Genomic DNA, 14,758 nt, shown 5'->3' with positions numbered 1-14,758 from the left:
GAGATAAAATAATAATAATGGGAGTGAGTAAAGGAGGGGCAGGGGAAGAAGGAGAGAGAGAATCTTAAGCAGGCTCCATGACCAGCTCAGTGTTGATTTCAAAACTGTGGGATTTTGACCCACAGTTGGATCAAGAGTTGGATGCTTAACTGACAGAGCCACCCAGGCGCACTATGGTGGAGAATTGGTATTTTGACAACATTGAGCCTTCTCACTCTTGAGCACTTTAATATTTTTAGCAGTGTTTTATAGCTTTTAGTATACTGGTCTTTCAGGTTGTCAAATTATTTCTATTTCCCTTGAAAATAACAGCTTTTTGGGGGTCCCTAGTAATTTTTTAATATAAAGACATCATGAGACAATAAAAAGACTCCACTAAAACAAAACTGAGACCTAGGCCTCTGAGCTAGCCTATACTAAATTTTACATTAAGGCATGGTAGTATTTTAAAATATGTGCCAAAATGCTAATCAAAACCAGATAAAACCCTGGAAGATATGTAAGCATTTCCTATAATTGCTCAGATTTTCCAAAGTCTGAGAATCATTCAGAAAGTAGAGTTGCCCTCTGGTGTTCACCCGGTGATTCTTTCAATATTAGTGTCAGCAGCCTTACATTCCTAGAGCTGAATTGGAGTGGCTTATTTTGTTCAGTTTTCATTCTGCAGATGAGAAAAGTAGAAATAGAAGGGAAATTGATTTGCCCGTGTTCTCAATTTCCATTTATTTGCCTCCCTTCCAAAAATTTATCCATTCATCCATCCATCCATTTGAAAGAGTATGATTCTCAGAATGGAATCACTCAGATAAAAGTTTTTTGTCTTTTTATATATAGTGGTATAATTTAATTAAAAATTTTAAGAGTTACTGATAAATTGTTAATTTGGAATAGAACTGAATGTGTGTTACACTTAGTATAGTTTGTTCATGAATTTTTTGAATAGTAGATATTTTATTAGCTACTGAAAAATACTGAGATGACCTTTAAGAGAAAAATAATATGGGGGAAAATTTAAGAAACACTCAGTTATTAAATTTCAGAATTTTGGTTTCGTTAATGCAAATTTCTTTTAAATCTGGTTTATGGAACTGTTTTTAAAGATGTATTTGTTCCCTAGTTTGCAAACTGTGGTGTCTTAATATCATTTCTCACCAGAAAGAACCAGGGCTCTTTGGAGAAAGGACTGATTCTGGGTCAAGAGCACAAAATGTGCAAGATAAGCCTAGAGGAGTGATTCTTAAATTTTTTAGGAAAGAACTTCTTAGTGCTCTTAAATTGATGAAGACTCCAGAAAGTTTTTGTTGATGTGAATTATTTTTTCTATTGATATTTATATTACTGTACATTAAAACTGAGAAATTAAAACTATTCATTTTAAAAAATGGTAATAAACCAATTGTATAATAACATTTTGTCTTAGAAATTTAAAAAAAATAGAAGACTGGCATTTTTTATTACATTTTTGCAAATGTCTTTAATGTGTGGTTTAATGGAAGATAGCTAGATTCTCTTATGTGCTTCTGAGTTCAATCTTTCGTGATACAATAAGCATCTATACATTACATATGTATATTGACATACACATAGATAGGTTTTGTGCATATGTAGTGGTCTTGTCTCTTTTTTAATTAAAAAAATTTTTTTAATGTTTATTTATTTTTGAGAGAGAGAGAGAGCACAAGCAGAGGAGAGGCAGAAAGAGAGAGACACACACAGAATCTGAAGCAAGCTCCAGGCTCTGAGCTGTCAGCACAGAGCCTGACATGGGGTTCGAACTCACGGGCTGTGAGATCATGACCTGAGCTCAACCAACTGAGCCACCCAGGCACCCCATAATTGCATTATTTTAAATGGTATATTAGGTACATTTTCAAATGTATGCTTAATGTGTATTTTTCAAACTTCAGATACCTTTTCAGTTGAAGTACTTCCAAATTCAAAACATTAGGCACAGTTAATCTGAAAAAAACATATATTATTTGTTTTTCATATGTTTCTAGGTGTGTATTGCCTATGTTCTGCTAGCCAGTGTTTGGAATTTTGGGCAAATAGCATAAGGCATGCAAGATCTCCACCTTTCTAGAGCTTACATAATTACAGATAGTGATATGTTCTCCATAGGTACATTTTAATATTGGAGGTGGAGGGGCTGGTGAGGAAATGGCCACATGGTTGGGTTGGCAGCCTGAAATGAGAAGGAGCCAGCTCTAAGTAGGGTTAGGAGCAACCTCCCTCCAGATTGAGAGGACAGCAAACACAAAGACCTTGAGGCCGGGGGAAAACCATGCTGTATTCAAGGAACTGATAGAGAGCCACTGCAGCTGGTTCCCAGTGTGTGAGGGGAACATTGTGAGAAGTCAAGTTAGAGAGGTAGACAGAGGCCAGATGACACAGAGCCTAGTATTTTGTGATAAGTAAATAAGATTTTACCTAATGGCTGAAGGGAAGCCATTGAAGGAGTTTTAGCTGGACAGCAACTTGATTATATTAGAGGTTCTACAAATCTACATATGTGATAAAGTGGCCTAGAACTGTATAATTAACCAGTGTCAATTTTTGCTGTTGCCCTGTAGTTCATGTAAATGTAACCATTGGGAAACTAGGTGAAAGATGGAAGGGACCACTCTACTATTTTTTCAAGTTCCTGTGAGTGTTTAGAATTATTTGAAAACAAAAAGATTTTTAAAAAGTACTGTGAAAATGGATTCTTGGCAAGCAAGAATGAAAGCAGACTAGTTAGGAGACTCTGATTTCTAAGGAAGAGATGATTACTTGGGCATGGGTAGTAATAGTAGATAGGGAGACAAGTGGATGAAGTTGAGATGTTTCAGAATTGGAGCTGTTATTGGGTTGGTGTGTGGGGAGGGGAGTCCAGATTTTTGTCTTGAGCAACTGATGGTTTCATGTGCATTTGAGAACATTAAGATTGGAAGAAAAATAGGTTGAGAGGAAGAACTAGTGGTTTTATACTAGGCTTGGTAGGTTGGGTAAGCTATTACGGTAAGGCTGGAGTTGAGTGTAGGGGCCAGGCAGCATTTAGATCATAATTAACAGTGGTGGTATTAGATGAGACCACACTGGTTGAAGAGTGGAGAGAGTGAAGAGAAGAGAGCTGGGGATAGAGCTGTGGGGAGTCTTTAGCATGTAGAGATGTGTCATGTTGGAGGATGAACCAATAACAGGGATCTCAGAGAGGTGGTGACAGGAAGAACACAAGGAGAGAGTGGAGTCACTGAAGCCCAAAGGAGGAGATGAAGGAAGAGGGAGCTATCTGGTAGTGCTGAGATACTGAGTATAACCAGGAAGGAAGTGACCACAGGAGATTGGGAGATCTCAGGGAGCAGAAGGCAGGCTTGAAAAGTGAACAGTATGTGAGAAAATGGAGAGCAAGTACAGACATCTCCTTCAAGGAGTAACAGAAATGCCAAGGCAGCTAGTGGGAGCTCCTGCAAGAGATTCGTGTGCCGGTGGGGTGTGATCCAGTTGAAAGAGACAGAGAGATGATGAATCAGGGAAAGGACATCATTAATTGAAAGAACATTTACATTCAAAATGCAGGAAGGGCTGGGGCTTGTCTGCAGGGGAGGAGTTGTTCTTTGAGTCTCCACATACCAGCCAATATCAGGCAAAGAGAACCTTTTTTTTTTTAAATTTTTTTCTTAATGTTTTATTTATTTCTGAGAGAGATAGAGAGATAGACACACACAGCATGAGTAGGGGAGGGTCAGAGAGAGAGGGAGACACAGAATCTGAAACAGGCTCCAGGCTCTGAGCTGGTTGTCAGCACAGAGCCTGACGCAGGGCTCGAACCCACGAACTGTGAGATCATGGCCTGAGCCGAAGTCAGATGCTCAACCAACTGAGCCACCCAGGCGCCCCAAACAGAGCTTTTTTAAAACATCAGAGCACATCACTCATTTCAAAAACTTTCCATCCCACTTAGGGTAAAGGCCAAAATCCTTACTGTGGCCTGCAAAGCTTTAAATGTTTGTGCTCTCTCCCACTCCACCTCTACCTCTGATGTCATGTCTCACTGTTCCTGTCCTTTAAGTCTGCTCCAGGCATGCTGGCCACCTCACCTTTAGCTGAATATAGCAGATCTTTGCTTTGAGATCTTGGTGGTTGTGACTCCTTTTTTGTGGGCAGCCCTTTCTGCAGATTTCTGCATGGCTTACTCCTTTACTTCTTTCAGGTCTTTCCCTAAGTGGTACCCTGTCAATGAGGTTTTCCCTGACCACTGTCTAAAATTGCACCCCTTACCCTGTACCTTTTATTCCCCAAACCTGCTTTTCTTTTCTTTCTTTTTTTCCTCCACCCTGCTTTTCTTTATAACACTTCCACCACCTTAAATACTATGTGATTATTCACATATTTAATTTGTCTTTCACCATTGGAATGTTCAGTCTCTAGGGGGCATGATTTTTTGTTTGGTTTATACTGTTGGTAATACCTAGAACAGTATCAAATGTGCAAATGTATAATGAAAGAGTACGAAGAAAAAAGAATGTGTGTGGATAGAGAATCAGATAGGGTTAAGGATCTGGTAGTGGGAAGATGAGTGTGTGCCTTTTTGAGCTTGTAGCAGTTATAAAGCAAGGCAAAGAGAGTGAACGGGGGTGGGTGGGACAATTAGAGTTTTGAGGTGAGCATAGGAAATGTAAGACATCTTTTTGGAGAGTGTAAAGATGAACTTTCAGGGTGTGATTTAAGATTGCTGGGCAGTGTTGAATGCACATTTGTTTTCTGAAATGGAATGTGTTTCTCACTTAATAGAATTTTAGCAATGTTGAGCTATAAAACAGAGTAAAGAAAAGTGATATAAATGTTTCATGTTTTTAGAAGGATAGAGTATTTTTTTAACAAGGGTAATGATATTTATAGTATTGAGTTTACAATTGATGTAGAATGTGTCCTGATATAAAATAACATTCTTTTTAGCCTTACCAATAATTCTCGGATCGTGGGACTCCTGGCTCAGCTGGAGAAGATCAATACTGAATCTGCGGAATCAGATACTGCCCGATATGTTACATCAAAAATTCTTCATCTGGCTCAAAGTCAAGGTAAACTTTAGTCTCTTTTTTTTTTTTAATGTTTTATTTATTTCTGAGAGAGAGAGAGACAGAGTGAACAGGGGAGGATCAGAGAGAGAGGGAGACATAGAATGTGAAGCAGGCTACAGGCTCTGAGCTAGCTGTCAGCAACAGAGCCCTACATGGGGCTTGAACGCATGAACCATGATATCGTGGGCTGAGCCAAAGTCGGATGCTTAACCGACTGAGCCATCCAGGTGCCCCTAGTCTCTTGTTTTTGAAATGCTTTTTTTTAGTTCTATGAAAGTAGATGCTAAGAATATTCAAACTTTGGAGAAATAGATGATTTTCTGTAAAAATTGAACTTTCTCAAATAGACTCAAGAAGTAGAAAACTGAGTGTGGAAAGTATTGCTGTTCAAAGCATTGTTTCCAGAAATGATTAACATTGCCTTCACCATTTTCAAACAATACTTAATTCCAGGGCTTCTTGTTCTAGGATGTTGACATAAGGATGTCAAGTAGCATTGAACATAGATTCCTAGTGTGATCTCTACTTTGAAAGGCAAGCTCTTTCATTCAGTGGTGGGGTGATCTTAACCGTCTCTGAAACAGAGATAAGAAATCAAATGATAATCATGAGATTTACATGGGAAGCCTGTAAAAAGAGTGCTAAAGTGTTCAGGGGCACCTGGGTAGCTCGGTTTGCCAAGCTACTGACTTTGGCCCCAGTCATGATCTGGCAGTTTGTGAGTTCGAGCCCCGTGTGCACTAACAGTGTAGCTCCTGCTTGGGATTCTCTCTCTTCCTCTCTTTGCCCCTTTTCTACTTGTGCTCTCTCTCTCTCAAAATAAATAAAGTTAAAAAAACTTTAAAAAAAGAATGCTAAAATGTTCAATAAATGTTATCTGTAGTTAGGCATCAGTGCTCTATTTTATGACGTTAATACAAATGAATTGGTATCAAAACCTCGACAGAGTACAAGAGAAGAAACATACTGGCTTTGCACTTGGAACACAAATATGAAAAATCCCTAATAAAACGTTAGTGACTTAAGTCTAACTATACATTAAAAAATGAATATCATTGCTAAGGAGCACTGAGGAATGTAAAATGGCTTAATATCAGGAGCTATACCAGCATAACATTATTTGAACAGGTCAGTTAAAATCTATGTAATCATTTCAATAGATACTAAAAAAGGAATTTAAGGTTCCAAAACCTGTGGTTGACTAAAAAACAAAAAAACCCCGAAACACCTGATTTTTCTTTTCTTCAATAAGGGTAAACCAGCAGCTGCCTTATATATTTAAGATACTCTGCTAGATGAAAGTCCAGACATTTTATAATTAGTATTTTATTTTTAAAATAATTTTTTAAAATGTTATTTATTTTTGAAAGAGAGACAGAGAGAGAGAGAGACAGAGAGCAAGCAGGGGAGGGGCAGAGAGAGAGAGGGAGACAACCGAATCTGAAACAGGCTCCAGGCTCTGAGCTGTCAGCACAGAGCCTGATGCGAGGCTCGAACCCATGAACTGTGAGATCATGACCTGAGCCGAGGTCGGACGCTTAACCGAATGAGCCACCCAGGTGTCCCTAATTAGTATTTTATTTAATTTTTAATTATTTCATTATTCCGGAGTTTCAGGTCCTTCAGTAAGCATTGAACTGTGTTCAGGAACTCAGTATCTATTAATCCTTCTAAATCATTGTTATTTTGATAGCTTCCTCCTATGCAGTCTGTATATTTTGGGGGTGGTTGAGGAGATGTCTCTAATAGATGACATTTACTCCTAACAAAATCTAAAATACCTGTCTGTACATTTTAATTCAGGAAGTCACTAAATTGGATTCTAGCCTTTGGGAGTATTGTGCTTATCAACCAAGGTCCATACACAATTGTAATAGTGCAAAGTTAGATTGTACCACGTGTATTCACTGTAGTGTTATATGAAATTCCTCCTCAGAACAAAACCAACAAGAGCAAAGAAAACAAATTCCTGAGACTTAGAAATAACACTTGTGTACAGTGCCTCCGCCACTGCAGACTTTTCCCATCACGGCCAGGAAGCCCTCCTACTCCAGCATCACCACTGAAAATACCCTAAGCATACCACTACCAAAGACTGCCCCTCTACCATGCCGTTCACCACTGGGGGACCAGCCCCTGAACACTGTCCCCTGGGTTGTGTAATACAGTGACTTTGTTTATAGTACCTTGGATTAGGCAGTCAACACAGTGTAAGTTAGTAGTGGAAGATTGTCCCATCGTCATTTATAGGAAAATCCAGTTTGCTATCCATTTGAGAGAGAAAGGTAAGAGATTTGTTATTTCAAGGAAGAAGAAAATGCAAAAAACCAGTAAACCTAGGAAAAGGTTCTTTACCTCCTTGAAAGCTGGGAATTACTGATGAAAGCAACAGAGATACTTCTCACTAGTTAGGTTGGCAGAAATTAGAAAATGATAGTATCCTGTGGTGAGGACATGAAAAATGGGGTATTCTCATACACTGTTGGTGGTGCAGTAATTATTACTAACTTTGAAGAAAAGAACCTGGCAATGTTTATTAAAATTTAAAGTGCACTTGCCGGTTGACTCCTAGGATGGTGTTTGACTGCAATTAAAATTCTAGTATAGAAGAGAGCATTTGAGGATGTTTTGCAGCATTGTTTGTGGTATCAAAGATCAAGATACAACCTTAATATCCCATCAGTGAGAAAATGGTTGAATTAGTTTTGATGTAGCCAAGTTGTGGAACTTTAAAACTCTATTATGCAGCTATTATCAGTAAGTTATTTGTGAGATGTAGAACATAAAGTTTGAATGTGGAACTATATGAATTATTTCTGGAGAACTAAGTTTGACATATTAGATAAAAAAAAGCAAGTTTCTTCGGTTCATATAACTATATAAATGTATAAAACCCTTATAAATGAATGTAGTATTTGTATGAGCAAGGCGAAAAAGCAGAAACAAAAACAGAAATATGCATACCAAATTTTTAGCAATAGTTATCAGTGGGATAGAAATGGAGGGGAATGAGGTAAGTTCCTAATTTACTTAAGGTACTTTTCTCCTGTTAGAATGGTTGGAGTAAGCACATACTACTTGTAAGTTAAATGTACTATTTGTAATTAGACAACAACAACAACAAATTTCTACAACCCGTTTACGTAGTTGAAGTATGTATTTCCACAAGTTAGTGCTAGTTTTCCTTGGATGCATTACATTTTCTGCCTTTATTTGCAGCATGCAAGGTACTGTCTGTAATTTACCCTTAATTTTTTCCCTAGAAACATAATAATTATTCATTTCAGGTAAATGGTCTAATTTGTTGGCGTACATCTGTTGATAATAATTCCCTTATAATCCTTTCAGTTTCAGAAGGGTAGGAAGTGATGTTTGTTCTGTCATTCTTGATTTTTCTTATTTGTGTCATCTATCTCTTTTCTTGGTCTGTCTAGCTCCGTGGTTCTCAACCAGGGGTGATTTTTCCCTTCACTTGCCTCAGGACACTGGTAATGTTTGGAGATATTTTGGGGGGTAAAATTTGAGAAGAGGATTGTTACTGGCATCTAGTGGATAGAGTCCAGGGATGCTACTGAACATTATGTAACACATACGACAATGCCCTACAAGAAAGAATTATTTGGCCCAAAATGTCAACAGTGCTAGATTCAGGTCTAGCTAAACATTTGTCAGTTGTGTTGATCTTTTGAAAGAACCAACTTTACTACCTCCGTTTTTCTTTTTTCCCTCTTTCATTGATCTCTAATCTTTATTGCTTCCTTCCACTTGCTTTGAGTTTGATTTGCAGTTCTCTTTCCCTTTTCTTAAAGTGAAGCTTTGATTATTGATTTTGAGACCTTTCTTTCTACCGTGGGCATTAAAGCTATAAATTTCCCTGTTAATACTGCTTTAACTGCATTCTTTATACATTGATATGTTGTAGTTTGATTTTCATTGAGTTCACATTTGTTCTAAAGTCTTTTGTGATTTCTTCTTTGACCCATGGATTATTTAGCACTGTATTGTTTAATTTCCCATTATTTCAGAATTTCCCAATTTCTTTCTGTTGTTTTCAAATTTAATCCCACTGCGTTTGGAGATTTCTATGATTTTAGTCGTTTTGAATTTGTTGAAATATGTTTTGTGGCTTAGTATATGGTTACTCCTGGAGAATGTTCCATGTGAACTTGAATGTTTCATCTGCTGTTGTTGGGTGGAGTATTCTGTTAATGTTGGTTAGGTCAGGGCGGTTGATAGTGTTGTTCAAATTTTCTTTACCTTGTTGATTTTCCAGTTTAGGTGCTCTGTTTATTATTAAGAATTGGGTATTGAATTCTCTGCCTGTTGTTGAACTGTGTATTTCTCATTTCAGTTTTGGTAGTCTTGGTTTGTGTATTTTGAGGCTCAGTTAGTTGTGTTAGTTAGAGTCGTTAAATCTTCCTGATCGTCAAAGACTGTTTGATCATTATGAAATGCCTATTTTTGTCTCCAGTAATATTTCTAGATTTAAAATCTGTTCGATCTAAAAAAAATCTGTTTGCNAAAAAAAAAATTTTTTTTAAATCTGTTTAATAATAATATAACTCTTCTAACTGTTATGGTTACTTTTTACATATTATACCTTTTCCTTCTCCTTTTCCTTTTCGTGTGTTTCTGTTTTTTATTCTAGAGCATGTTTCTTAAAAATAGTATATTTTTGGATCTTGCTTTTTAAAAACCTAATCTGAGTATTTTTTGTTTCTAAGTTAATGTACTTATTTCTTGGATGATTGGATTTACATTGCCTTTTTGCTGTTTTCTGTATGATTCAGGTCTTTTATATTCCTCTTCTCATCCTGCACCGCCTTCTTTTGTGTCATCTGTTGATGTTTTTAGTTTTTAAAGATTTTAGTTGTTTTCTTAGTGGCTCTTACTGGGATTACAATATACATTGAACTTCAGATTAATACTAACTTAATTCTGATAAAATATTGACACGTTTTCCCAATAAAGCTTCATTTCTCTCTTATTGCTTTGTGCTGTTATTGTCGTATATATTGTATTTATAGTTGTTAGAAACCCAACAGTACAACTTGTAATTATAGTTTCCACAATTTTTTGCCTTGTAAAATAGGAGAAAAAGTGGGAAATTCTACTGAATTTTTAGAGTTCTGAATAAAGAGCAGTGTTTAGAACCAAAAGTTTGGTAGTTAAAGTAATAGAAGTGAAGTGAAGTCTTCTCAGGAGAGGTAGAGAGGGAGAAAGGTGAGATTTGTGTTCTGGGAGGGGTCTATGCTTTGTATTTTGCTGTAAGAGAGTCCTGTAAAGATGATAGAGTGCATTCATGTTTATGTCCTCTTGGATGAATTTACGCTGTCATCATTATGGGATGTTCTTCTTTAGCTCTAGTAATTTTCTCTACCTTGATGTTTATTTTGTCTGATATTAGTATAGTCCCTCCAGCTTTTTATATTTGTTTGCATGATTAGCTTTTCCTATTCTTTTCTGTCTAGCCTATTCATATTTTTGAATCTAAAGTGTGTCTTCTATAGGTAACAGTTTGAAATTCTCTGCCTTTTAATTTGAGCATTTAGTTTGATAAAATTTAATGTAACATTGATTGGACTTAGGTTTCTAGTTATTTGTTTTCTGTTTGTCCTGTTTTTATTTCGTGTTTCTCTTTGTCCTGTCCTCTTTTGTATTATTTGAACATTTTTTAGAATTCCATTTTAATTTACCAATTAACTTTTTAGTTGTACCTATTTGCATTTTTAAGATCAGTAAGTTTTTACACTTTGCTTAGAATTAATATTGTAATTGCATATAAAATTTAGAAACCTTGGAACCATTTATACTTAACATTCTTTAGCTATAGTTGTGGTATGTATCTCATCTATATACATTATAAACCATAAAAGACGATTTTTCCTTTTAGAAGTCATGCGTATCTTAAAGACACTAAAAAGGAAAAAAGTATTTTTAATATTACTCAGGTATTTACCATTTCTGAAGCTCTTTATTCTTTCCTATAGATGTGAGTTTGGTCTGGTATAATTTCCCTGATAGCCTATAGAATTTCCTTTGGCACTTGTATTGGATGGGTCTGCTGTCTAAGAATTTTTTTCTTTTTATTTGACAGTAGATTTATTTCACCTAATTCTTGAGGGATATTTTTATAGGGTATAGAATTCTGGGTTGGCAGTTTTTGTCTTTCAGCATTTAGAGTGCATATAAAACAGTGCTTCCACTATTTAGTGGCCTCCAGAATTTCAAAGGTGATGTCTGCTATTTTTGAATCTTTGTTTCTGAAAGTTATGTGTCATTTTTCTCTTGTTGAATTCATGATTTTTCTATTAGTTTTGGTTTTCAGAAGTTTGCCTGTAGTTGTCTTAATATTTATTTATCCTGCTTGGAATTTGCTGAGCTTTTCGAATTTGTACATTTGTGTCTTTTTTCCAAGAAATTTATGAATTCTTGGCTGATCAAAAAACTTTTTTTTTTTCATTCTTCTTTTGGGTCTATAATTATACATTTGTTAGACTTTTGGAGATTGTTTCAGAGGTCCTTGAGGCTCTTGTTTTTCAATTTTAATTCTGTTATTCAGATTGGATAATTTTCCTTTTTCTGTTCAAGTTCACTGCCTTTTTCCTCTGCATTCTACCATTATGTCTTTCTGATACTTATTTCAAAACATTGTATTTTTCTTTTCTGAAATATGTATTCGATTCTTCTTCATACTTTTTTCTGTTGTGATTTCCTATCTTTTTGTTCACAGTGAGCTTGTATTTTCCTTAATGTATTTGAATGTAATTATAATAGGTGCTTTAAAATTCTTGCCTGTTAAATATAACATTTAGGTTATTGAAGGTGTTGAAGAAAGCACGTAGTGGTATAAGAGCTGGGAAGGACTTAAAGACAAGGGAGGAAGGATTGTCAGTAATGTTAAGTAACAGAGAGAGGTTAGTTAAAATGAAGATCTTTTTAATTTGATAATTAATAAATTTTTGGCCACAACAAGGGCACTTTCAAGTGGTGGAATTAGAAGGAAGATGGCAGTACACTGTAATGTGAGAGGCAAATGAAATAATGATAGGGAGTATAGAGGTTGTTGTTGTTGTTACTGTTGGAGGGAGTTTCACTGAGAAAACAGAAGGAAATAGAGGAAGAGGCAAGTTAAAATAAGGTTTGCTAAATATGTGAGAAAATAAAAAACAGTATGTATGTAGAAGTTGAAGCTATAGCTTTATAAGTAGGTAGAAAGGCTGGAATTCAGAACGTAGTAAAAAGGACACATCCTCTTCCCCTACCCCAGACTGGAAAAAGGAATGTAAAGTTGTCAAGGATTTGATACATGAGTATATGAATTTTGGTCATTGGTCATAGGATTTCATCTGTGTTTAACAGATCACTTTGTCTCAGTTCATTGAGGGAAATGTAGATGGTGAGGGTTGGGAACAGGTCCAGGGATTGAGAGTACAGGTGGAGGACTGGCACAGTTTGGAATAGCTGTGGGTGATGGCAGGGCAGATGGTGATGGCTGTGAGTTGAGGAAAGTGAAAAGAGTAGTTTTGTGTTTCCAATAAGGATGGAAATAGTAATTTTTTTGGTACTAACAAAAAATTGTGGCATTATTTTTACTGTGATGTAGGAAGAAGATGTACATTTTAGCATTTACTTAATTATAAGGATTTGTGGTGGTAAGTTTAAGGGGTGAGGTGTTGAATCCAAGTGGAGTGCATCTAGACCTAGTTTTACCTGAAAACAGCACTCACCTTTGATGAGTTAGAAGTTTCAGTGAAAGTGACGGTGAGGTTTCCCTAATCTTTAGAAAGGAAAGAGGAATAGGAGTGTTAGAGGAGTCTCTGGTCTGACAGAGGGAGATTGGAGGTGAAGATTTCAGAGGTAGGGCAGTTTAAGGTCTGGGAATTCAAGGGTTGATAAATTAGAGCAAAGGGGAATGGGTTTTGTTGTCAAAACACTATGCAGCTAGGTATTTGAATCATCCACAGTGACATCAAAGCTATCTTAGATTATGACAGAATCTAGAGTACAGTAGAAAATGGTATAGTGCCTAGTTTTTGTTTAGTGTGTGGAATAAACTGAATGATCATGGATGTTACAATAGGGAGAGTTTTTGGTTTGTTCCATGTAATGGTGTGTTAGTAGAGGAGTCATTTGACTATTCTATGTGATTAATATTGAAAAATCATTTGGCTTTAATAGTAAATCAGTTGTCTTATTTAAAATGTTAAATCAATGTTACATTGTAGCTATTTAAACAATATTTATTTTATAACTCAGTGCTTCCTGATGGAGGCAGCTGGGCCAGGGAAATGATGAAGGACCAGCAGAGGAATCACATACTTTTAAAAAAGGAATTAGGTTTTACAAATATTCATGAATTTTTCCTTTCTTTGTAGGTAAAGAAATTTGTCATTCTTTTAAACATTAGTAATTATGGCAAAGGGTAAGGAGATGAATAGTGTTTTAGATCTTCATATTACTTATGCAAGTTTATATTTAGAAAGATTGTAAGGCTTCTGCAGGTTTTACAGAGTTCATTATCTGGACCCAGCATGATGCATGATAGCATGAGATTGTTGTTTTTTAAAAAATATGGTTTCTAATCTCCTCTTTATTTTGTAGGTAGTTACTGATAGTTGTCATATATAACATTTTACTATAACTTCTTTGTAGCACACTTGTCCCTTTCTGTAATAACTTATAATTTAGAATTAACTAATTTTCAGATAGATATCAGACTAATGAGTTTTTTTTCTGAGATTTTGTGACTTGTAGTCTATATCTTATACTTCATTTCCTTGTGAAACTGTAAATATATAATTTGTATGTGGTAAAACTATACCACATGTGGCTTTTTCATTCATTCACAATGGAAGTTGAACAGGATTTGCTTTGGGCAGAAGTGTGATGTTCTAAAGGCCTAGTCTAAATCCCCCCTGCCCCCCCTCCCCCAATCAGGGCTTCAGGACTCATTTTGCTCTCAGACTCCTTGATTATCCCTATGTAGAACAAATTTGGTATTATCAATCTCTTGAACTTTATTGTGTGATATGTGCTGTATTGAGAATAGATTATTTGTATTCTCTTTTTAAAATCTCAAAATGTGAAAGGAATAGCATTGTCATTCTGTATTAAAAGAATTTCTGGCACTAATATTTAGGTGTGAAACAGTTGGAGAGGATCTTCAACTCTCTTGTACCAACAGTCCTACTTAAAAGAATGATTCCTGTGGCTCTTTCAGAAATATACTAAATCAACAAAAGACTGTAAACTTTGGGTTCAGAAACCCCCCTGGGTCACCTGGTCTCCTTAACTTGCCTGCTCAGTGACATTGTGCAGATTTCCTCTTTCTTTTTTTTTCTTTTTTAATTTTTTAAAATGTTTTATTTATTTCTGAGAGAGAGAGAGAGAGAACGTGAGCAGCGGAGGTTCAGAGAAAGAAGGAGACCCTGAATCCAAAACAGGCTCCAGGCTCTGAGCTAGCTCTCAGCACAGAGCCCGACACAGGGCTCGAACCCACAAACCGTGAGATCATGACCTGAGCCAAAGTCAGAGGCTTACCTGACTGAGCCACCCAGCTGCCTCAGATTTCCTCTTTCTGAACTCAAGTTTCTGGTCTATAAAAAGTAATTTTTCCCCTGGAGGGTTAAAGTGAATCATAAATTAGGTAAAGTACATATAATTTGTGTGTGGTCTGCCTAAATGTCTACCTT

At 36.2% G+C, this 14,758-nt stretch overlaps 1 protein-coding gene across 2 annotated transcripts in view; it reads left to right on the top strand.

Annotated features, from left to right (window-relative positions):
* The window catches only part of AGTPBP1 (ATP/GTP binding carboxypeptidase 1), a 155,512-nt gene that overhangs the window by 26,120 nt on the left and 114,634 nt on the right, over positions 1 to 14,758 (top strand). Inside the window, exon 3 of one of the 2 annotated variants that reach the window (XM_077749493.1) lies at positions 4,939 to 5,063. In XM_077749493.1, coding sequence (XP_077605619.1) covers positions 4,939 to 5,063 — 125 coding nt within the window. Of the gene's footprint in view, positions 1 to 4,938; positions 5,064 to 14,758 lie in introns of those variants that run through there. The other variant, XM_077749494.1, reaches the window with a different exon arrangement.

The sequence above is a fragment of the Crocuta crocuta genome, unplaced genomic scaffold (genome assembly GCF_008692635.1).
Source record: "Crocuta crocuta isolate KB4526 unplaced genomic scaffold, BGI_CrCroc_1.0 scaffold99, whole genome shotgun sequence".
Classification (NCBI taxonomy): domain Eukaryota; kingdom Metazoa; phylum Chordata; class Mammalia; order Carnivora; family Hyaenidae; genus Crocuta; species Crocuta crocuta.
The sequence above is the reverse complement of the archived record's forward strand: the minus strand, read 5'-3'. Positions and strand labels throughout refer to the sequence as shown.